The sequence below is a fragment of the Plasmodium cynomolgi genome, chromosome 12 (genome assembly GCF_000321355.1).
Source record: "Plasmodium cynomolgi strain B DNA, chromosome 12, whole genome shotgun sequence".
In the NCBI taxonomy this organism is placed as follows: domain Eukaryota; phylum Apicomplexa; class Aconoidasida; order Haemosporida; family Plasmodiidae; genus Plasmodium; species Plasmodium cynomolgi.
The window spans coordinates 794440-803197 of record NC_020405.1 but is presented as its reverse complement, the minus strand read 5'-3'; the positions used below and the strand labels follow the sequence as shown (position 1 = coordinate 803197).

Below are 8758 nucleotides of genomic sequence, written 5' to 3'. Positions count from 1 at the left end.
ATATATATATATATGTATATATATATTTTTTTTTTTTTTTTAAAGGGGTTCATAGTTATGCTGTGCTTTCCATTCCTCATTCCACTGCAGTCGTGTTCAGCAAACTTATGGCGTTTTTTAACAGATCGCTGTGGCGGTCCGCCCCCTTCATCCGCTCTCCTCCCAAATAGTTATGTCGCTTGGCATATCCACCACACAACCCACGCTCGAGATTGTCAAACTCGTGTTGAACTTCTTCCTCAGTCAGGACTCTCTTAAAAACTTTCACCACGTAAGTATACCCCTCGAATTATCCTCAATATTAATGTGGAAAAGATTTTTCACAATTTGGTACTCCACAGAGATGATGCTAAACTCATACTTGTTCCTCATGGTCTTGTATTTGCTTTGGTACGTGGGCACATGAATTTCGCCTTTTTTGTTTGTGTCCTCCAGCACATTAGCGTACAGCTCGTCCAAATATATCACTTTGGCTTTTCTCCCATTAGGGGCCTTCTTCGGGAGAAGGGCCACGACCGACCGCGGTTTCGGCAAGTGGTGCTACTGCAGGCGGTGCTACTGTAGGCGGTGCTACTGTAGGCGGTGCTACTGCAGGCGGTGCTACTCCAGGTGTTGGCTTTTGCGATACTTCAAATGATGGATTTTGTGACACTTCCGGTGGTGCGCCTCTTCCTTGCTGACCTCCCGCTGCCTCATCAGAGGCTGCTCCCTCCCCAGAGCGCGCTATTTCATGTGTGTGCGTGTCTACGTACCCCTTCTCTACTACATCTTACTATAGTCCCTCCTTAGGAGGAGCGCTTCGAGCGTTGTTCCCGCCATCTTCCATTCCGGAGTTGCCCACGGAAGGAAGTGATCCCGATTGACCAGCCGCCTAACCCGCCACTTTACTCGCCTCTTTACTCACCGCCTTACGCACCTGTTTATTCCCCGCCTTACCTACCTTTTTACTCCCCGCCGTACCCCCCGCTGTACCCCCCGCTTTACTCGCCGCCTTACCCACCACTTCACCACTTTTAACATCTCCGGGGACCTCCTCACCGCCCACGCTTCCCTCATGTTTTATTTCCTCCTGTACGAGGAACTCCGCTTCGCTGTCGGTTAAATTCCCTTGGTCCTCCTTGACCATGTCTGCATATTCTCCCACCTCGCAGTTTGGCACCTCTTCTAAAGTTTCGCAGAAGCTTTCCTCCGGGTTTTCCCAACCACGTTGCTTCAACATGTTAATGCGTTCCTTTATCGACTCAATTTCTTTGGCAAAAACTTCACTCTTGTCGGATGAGTTCAATTTTTGCAGAATTGCTAGTCTTCTTTTCATCAAGGTTAAAACATTACCCTCTATTTTTTTGCGTTTTTTTTTAAAGCCTAACTTTTCAGCTAACACATATTGGAGGGAGAGGAATACCAAAATGGAGCACACCAGGAAGATATTTTTCCTCATTTTGAACGATTAATCTGTTAGATGTGAAGTGGCAACTATGGAAAGAACAAGCGATAACTATGGTAATTTCTCCAACTAAAATGTGTACAATTAATGAAAAAAAAAAAAAAAGAAAAAAGAAAAAAAGATCTCATTATTTTATATTCATTTGAGCACATATGAGCATGCATGTGTATATCCCTTTCCGAAGCAAAAAAGATGCGAATTGTTTAAATTCCCCCAAAGAATCGAAACTAATTTTGTGAGCACAGCCAACCTGAGCACAGAACGAAATATTTTTGACCAGAGGTCGAGAACCGCACCACCGTTCTCTGCTTTCGAATGCCTAATTTGATTTAACCTTCAGTGAACGAACACATGTGAAATTTTGTCCTTTCCCTGTTTGTTAACATGTAATTCATAAGGTGAAGTGAAACTAACGTTCTGGTAAATTATGTTAGCCGCTTTGGGAAGGAGGGGATTTCAAAATGGGGCTACATCCAAAGAAAGATTCTTTTTTAAAGCACATCAGAGAGAGCTGTTAAGTTAGGCGGTGCACTTCGCCCTTTCGCCCAGATATCGAGAAAAAAAAAAATACACACACGCATGTACGTATGTATGCATGAACGTATGCATGCATGAACGTATGTATGCATCTACGTATGTACCTTTTGTGCATATTCGTATGCGCGCAGAACTGCCAACTTGGAAATTTAAATTAAAAATTATAACGGTGAAGCCCCCTTTTTCTCAAAGCAGGAAAAATGGCAAAGGCTAAAATTGCCCTCCTCCAACGTTCCCATTTTGTGAAATAGCTGATCAGGGAAAATATACCAAACGAAGGCTAATACCACATGGTGTAAAAAACTGCACCATAAGAAGTGCCCCCCTCCCCTAATGGTCACTTAATTTCATCTTTAATGTTGGGCACACGGGGAAGGGGGAGTTACCGGCATCCCTCCTCAACACCCCTTACGCCACCTCAAGAGTGTTCATCAAGCTGAAGGCGTTCTTTAGCAGATCGGAGTCGACTGTCGTGTTCTCAAGTCGTTTATTACCTAAATAGTTGTGTCTCTTAGCAAATCCATACAGCCCGTGCACAAAGTTGTTAAATTCGTCTTGAAATTTTTCATCTACTAAGACTTTTTTAAAAACTTCCGTCAGGGAATTAGCAGCTGAAGATTCCCCTTCTTTCTTAAATCCGACATTAAATAAATTCTTCACAATTTGGTATTCTACAGGTTTCATGCTAAGTTCGTAATCCTTCCGTATCGTGTTGTATTTGCTGTGATAAAGTGGTATGTGGATCTCGTTGGTTTTGCCAGAGGTACTTAGAATATCATCATACAGCTTATCCATGTACTTAATTTTGACATCGTTTGAGTTAGAGGTGCGTTCTGGTGTAGTCACTGTCGATGTTGGTTGCGGAATTACAGCTGGTCCTACCGTTGGTTCGCCTTCGACTCCTTGTGAGGTTTCATTTGCACGTTGCCCTTCTGATGGATTTGCTACTGGCCCTGGCTGGGGATCCGTAGTTTGTGGCCCATTTCTTGAGGATTGCACATGAACTGGTACATTTTGAAGTGTATTGACATTTACCAAACCTCCTTCTACTACGCCCCCTGGACTATCTGACCCGCTGGGTCTTGCTGGTTGCTGTTGTTGGCCACCCCTATCAGATGCTTCACCCCCGGCTTGCGCCGCCAAGTTGCCAGTAGTTTCCTGAGCGCCCTGGCCTGTATCTGCTTGCCCCTTAATTTTTCCTTTGCCCTGTCCTGTAAAGTCCACATCGTAGTTATCCAGGTCATCTTCGTCCATGCCGAAAATGGTCTTCTTGGTTGACTCGTTGGCTGCTTCGCTTTCTAGAAGATGGCCTAGATTTTCCCCTTCGATTACTCCACCATGTTGGTGCAACTGGTCAATCTGTTTTTTCAACGACTCAATTTCTTTGTTCAAAACTTCGCTGTTATTCGTCGCGCTGAGTCTATACAGATTTTCCAGCTTCTTCATCAACGCATGCATCGCTTCCTGCTCCAATTTTTTCTTCTTATGGGTGCCCAACTTTTCCGACGACGCGCAGCAGAACAGAAACAGCAAAAGACAACAGATCGGCCCAATGATTCTTCTCATTTTTGTAAAAATTGTGAAGAAATAAAATAACGTGGGGTGAATTAAAAAATGTATGTACATACACAGACGCTGTGTAGTGATTTTTACTATTTAATATGTGCGTGGTGAAGGGTGATTTGGAAAAACGAAAAAAAAATTTTACTCGCGTTTACTACATCACCACATGCGCGTGCATATTTATACCCGTTGTGTGCGTTTTTTTTTTTTTCCGCTCGCCGATCGATTCAGTAGGTAAAAAAAAAAAAAATAGGGAAAGACAAACGCGTGGTAAATTCAGCAAATGCAAAAGTGCAATTGTATTGCGTTGTGGGGAGGCAGTGTTTTTTTTTTTCCACATTTCGCAAAAACACAACTTAAGCAACTGCCAAGGGGGGGGTGTCCCCCCCACCCCCTGATTTTTTCTCCGTGTACTTCTTGCAATTTTGCTATAAGGGAAAATAGACATTTTCACAAATTGCATGTACCACGGTGTGTGATTATTGCGGCTCCTTTTCAAACTTTTTTTCGCCTTTTTTTCGCCCTTTTTTCGCCTTTTTTTCGCCTTTTTTTTCCAATTTTTCATCAATATGTTGAACCAAATGGAAACGTGACGAACGAGCGAATAGGCAGACGCGGTCGTCTTCCCAAAATCGGTTCCTTCGAAGGGGAAGGCCAAAAGGTAGGAAGCAAAACAAATCGAGAAAAATTGACATGACATAACTCACAAAGTAACCATGTGGAAAGGGTGCCTCCCGCGAAATGTGAACAACTTTACCGTCTCACTGATCAACCGTTTTAAAAAAAAAAAAAAAAAAAGTCTTCCTTTCACAGTTACTTATTTGCACATGTCCAATCGCCCGTCATATATGCTCATGTATTACCAGCGTTACTATGAAATGACATTAAAAACAAAGTACGCCTTTAAATGAGAGAGAGCTGTGAAGGCGTGTGAGGGCTGTCCATCCACCCATGATTAAAAAAATATGGAGAAATTAAAATAATGTACAATACTGGTGGTAGAAGATTAGCGGAAAGAATCATCTACCCGCTTAACTCACTTCAATCGTGTTGAGGAAACTTAGCGCGTTTGTGAAGAGATCCATGTAGAGGTTCTCATTCCCCATTTGGTCTCTTCCACAGGGGGTGTCCTTCTTCGAGCATCCATACAGGTTATCGATAAAGCTAGCAAACTCTTGAAAGAAATTTTCTTCTTCTAGCACCTTTTTAAAAATATCTAGTGGACAGGCGCCATTTGAATTACCCCCCTGGAAGCAGCCTCCGAAATTATTTGTCCCCACGGAGAAGTCCCCATTCTGAGTCTCAAATTTATATTCGTGTTCATCTTCCTTACCTTTGTCGTCAATTTGGGGAAGGTTTATCTGCTTGGCACTGTCTTCAGTTAAGTCTACGTCGTTCTGCAGTTCGTTCAGGTATTCCGTATTCGGTTTGAGTCCACTCAGGGGAGGTTCTATGGCTTCGTCTCCGTCTGATGATGTCTCTTGGCGAAGTTGTTCTCCCTGCTTAGCTTCTTCCTCTAACTCGAAGCTCCCCTGCAGGTCTTCTTCTCCCTGTTCTTCCTCTAACTGGAAGATCCCCTGCAGGTCTTCTTCTCCCTGTTCTTCCTCTAACTCGAAGCTCCCCTGCAGGTCTTCTTCACCTTGTTCTTCCTCTAACTGGAAGATCCCCTGCAGGTCTTCTTCTCCCTGTTCTTCCTCTAACTGGAAGATCCCCTGCAGGTCTTCTTCTCCCTGTTCTTCTTCTTTTTCCTTCTCTTTCTCCTCCTCCTCCTCTGTGCTTCCTCCCACTGCGGATCCCCCTACTAGCTCACTGCTTGCCGAAGTGGAACTTTCTAAGTTAGCTTCATCCAAATCTGCACCTTCGTCTTCTTCTGCCCCTTCGTCTTCTTCTGCCTCTTCGAATTCATCCATTACACCTTCTTCGGTTCTTTCTACGGAGTCAGGGACCGCGTCTGCTAAGCTGTTATCCACCTCGCCATCAGCGAGCTCCTCCTCTTCCGCATCCCCCGCTTCTTCAACTACCTTAGCCGCCTCCACTGGCTCCGCTTGCCCAAGGATCTCCTCCTCATAGTCTTCTACAGCTTCTAAGCCATCCAATCGATATGAATCATGCATACGATCTTCATCTTGTGTGTCTCCTGCCTCTTCCAAACTCAAAGGTTGTCCCTTTACAGACTGGACTCCCGATTCCTCCCCCAAAGTGGAGTCCACCTTTTTTCCAACACCCCCCTTTTCATATTTCTGCAAGTCTTGAATTTGCATCTTCACCAATTCAATTTCTTTCTTTAAATTTCCATCCGAATTTATTAAGCTACGTTTTTGCAAACTCTCGAGTTTCCTCCTCAGTATGCTTATGACATCTTCCTCCAATTTTTTTTTATTTTCCACTCCAGATTTTTCACACCATACGCAGCAGCAGAGAAGGAGGAGTATCACGGTGGAGAGGAAGAGTGCAATTTTGTTTTCACCCATTTTGGGGAAGTGATAAATGCGCTACTTGTGATGTAAGCGGAAGGGGGAGTGTTAAAACTGTGTGATGATATTCCTTTGGATAAAATGCCTGGACGCACTTCATCAACTGATGCGCTGTCTAGTTAACGGGTTAAAAAAAAAAATAAATAAAATAAAATAAATAAATGAATGATCAAGTAAAATAATTTCAGCGAGGGACACACCTATAGGTGGACCTGTTTCACCGCGCTTTCCAAATAAAAAAACCTCAATTTGTAAAAATCAGCCTTAGTGTAAAAAAAAAAGGACGCAAAAGGGATGTTCATAATAACGGTAAAATAAAATTGCGTTATGTCTTTGTGGACACCGTTTTTTTTCATCCCTCCTGACAAAACGGGTCTATGTTAACTGACTATTCCAAAGATGAATTTCGTCCGCAATTTTTTTCGCAAAACGGGTGAACGATATTGCAGAGTGGTCAGCAGGGGTTATGCCCTGGTCAGCAGAGGTTATGGCCTGGTCAGCGGCATGCCAGTTTGGTGTCTCAACACGAGGGAATTTAAAAAAAAAAATTCGCAAAAATGGAAGCAACAAGTTTGCAATCGCGAAACTTTAAAATTGCAAACCAGTCATGCGAAGGAAGTACGAGGGCCAAAGGACGGCACTTTCGACCGCGACACTCAGGGCGATGCCCCAAATTATTAGCGCAACGGAAAATGTCTCCCCCCTCAAAAAAATGAACCTATTTTGCCCACTCCAAAAAGATAACAAGAATGCATTGCGATATTGAACCTTTATGAAAAAATAAAAAATAGACAAGTCGAACGGCAAGCAATTCTTTTTTTTTTTTTGTTTGAAAACGCTCAAGTTGGTGAAGTTCGAATGATATTTACAAAACAATACAAACACTTAACTAAACTGATTTGCAAAAATGAATTTTTCCGTTTTTTAAAAATGTACCATGTTTGTATTAGAATTAATCCTGAGGTAGTGCTAGTCAATCAATTCACCTCAAGAGTGTTCATCAAGCTGAAGGCGTTCTTTAGCAGATCGGAGTCGCTTGTTGTGTTCTCAAGCCGTTCCTTACCTAAGTAGTTGTGTCTCTTAGCAAATCCATACAGCCCGTGCACAAAGTTGTTAAATTCGTCTTGAAATTTTTCATCTACTAAGACTTTTTTAAAAACTTCCGTCAGGGAATTAGCAGCTGAAGATTCTCCTTCTTTCTTAAATCCGACGTTAAATAAATTCTTCACAATTTGGTATTCTACAGGTTTCATGCTAAGCTCGTAATCCTTCCTTATCGTGTTGTATTTGCTGTGATAAAGTGGTATGTGGATCTCGTTGGTATTGCCAGAGGTACTTAGAATATCATCATACAGCTTATCCATGTACTTAATTTTGACATCGTTTGAGTTAGAGGTGCGTTCTCCTGTTGTTGTGGTCTGGACTGCTACTCTTGCGGATGGGCCTTCCGGTCGCTGAGCTCCAGCATCTGCAGATGCGCCGCTTTGTTGTCCATTTCTTACTTCTTCATTTTGTGCCTGTTGTTCTGGAAGGTTCGCGTCTGATCTTTCAGCTGGAGGTTCACTTTCTCTTGAATTTTCTGAACCCGATGCCAGAGCTTCTGAAGGTCCCGGTGACTCAACAACTGCTTGCTGACCGGTTCCCTGAGCACTTTGATCTGTTGGGCTATCTGTGGATGCTTGGACACGTTGTTGTTCTGTTTGTACTGATGAGTCACTTGGATTTGACCGTGGTGTAGATTGCTCTGATGACAAAACCTGCGCATTGTTTCCTTCCACAGCTGATGTAGAAGGTGCGTCTGCTTTCGACTCCCCCTCCGTATCATCTTCGGAATCGTCATCATCCTGGTCACCTGAAACATTCTCGGCATTTGCTATGACTTTACTCCATTGTCCCATGAAGTCCGCGTCCTTCTTTAGATGGTTGTCTTCCTGAGGGCCATTTTCGTTTCCTTCGTTTCCCTCCCCGGGATCCTCTAACGTGTGTTCCAAAGTGTGGCCATGCTCCTCCCCCTGCTCCTCTTCCTGCTCCTCCTCCTGCTCCACCTCCTGCTCCACCTCCTGCTCCTCTTCCTGCTCCTCCTCCTGCTCCTCTTCCTGCTCCTCCTCCTTTTCCTCCTCCACTTCTACATTCTCTTCTTCGTGTTTTTCCAATTCATCCTCTTCATGAGAATTTTCCGACACGTCATCTGTCACAACTTCATTTAAATTTTGCAATTTTTTCTTCAACGAGTTTGGCACATTATGCTCGTCATTAAAAAGTTTGGGGACCCCATCTGGAGCGTCTGCACCCCATGTTGGATGTTGTGCCAGCAAGAAAAGGCAGATAAAGGAGGAGGAAAATAAATTAACCCTTCTGTTCATCTTGTTGAAGGGGAAGTTCACGTGTGGAGAGTGTGGTGTTTTTCCTTTAACTAAATCGTTGTAAGGTTAAGAAAAAAAGGTGAAAAAAAATCACAACAGGGGAACAGGAACAAAGCAGGTATGTCCACACAATGTGTATACACCAACGGGAAAGAGAAAAATGTCCAAATTTTTTTTTTTCACCATCCAGGTGTGCACATGTATATTCAAATCAGTTGTGCGTTTTTCCCAGTCGCCTATCGTTTCACCGCGCAAAGAGGAAGCATTGCCTGTTGCCGACCAACTTATGCGCGAAAAAATAATTTCAGCAAAACAGAGCTGCCAAATGAAGCTGCCAACACCAACGTATCTGAAAAAAAAAAAAAACGTTGTGTCGT

General features: G+C 43.4%; 4 protein-coding genes across 4 annotated transcripts; all 4 read right to left on the bottom strand.

Moving 5' to 3' along the window:
* Positions 1-871: 871 nt before the first annotated feature.
* PCYB_122820 (merozoite surface protein 7) lies at positions 872-1438 on the bottom strand (the record flags this gene model as incomplete). Its single annotated transcript, XM_004223614.1, has 1 exon — positions 872-1438. The coding sequence occupies one exon, from the start codon at positions 1436-1438 to the stop codon at positions 872-874; it is 567 nt and encodes a 188-aa protein (XP_004223662.1).
* A 951-nt stretch (positions 1439-2389) lies between these two features.
* Positions 2390-3547, bottom strand: PCYB_122810 (merozoite surface protein 7; the record flags this gene model as incomplete). Its single annotated transcript, XM_004223613.1, has 1 exon — positions 2390-3547. The coding sequence occupies one exon, from the start codon at positions 3545-3547 to the stop codon at positions 2390-2392; it is 1158 nt and encodes a 385-aa protein (XP_004223661.1).
* An 868-nt stretch (positions 3548-4415) lies between these two features.
* PCYB_122800 (merozoite surface protein 7) lies at positions 4416-6015 on the bottom strand (the record flags this gene model as incomplete). The annotated part of the gene is made up of 2 exons (XM_004223612.1): positions 4416-4445; positions 4585-6015. The coding sequence occupies 2 exons, from the start codon at positions 6013-6015 to the stop codon at positions 4416-4418; spliced, it is 1461 nt and encodes a 486-aa protein (XP_004223660.1).
* Positions 6016-6995: 980 nt separating this feature from the next.
* PCYB_122790 (merozoite surface protein 7) lies at positions 6996-8381 on the bottom strand (the record flags this gene model as incomplete). Its single annotated transcript, XM_004223611.1, has 2 exons — positions 6996-7615; positions 7655-8381. 2 exons carry the CDS (start codon positions 8379-8381, stop codon positions 6996-6998), a joined length of 1347 nt encoding a protein of 448 aa, XP_004223659.1.
* Between the last annotated feature and the right edge of the window lie 377 nt (positions 8382-8758).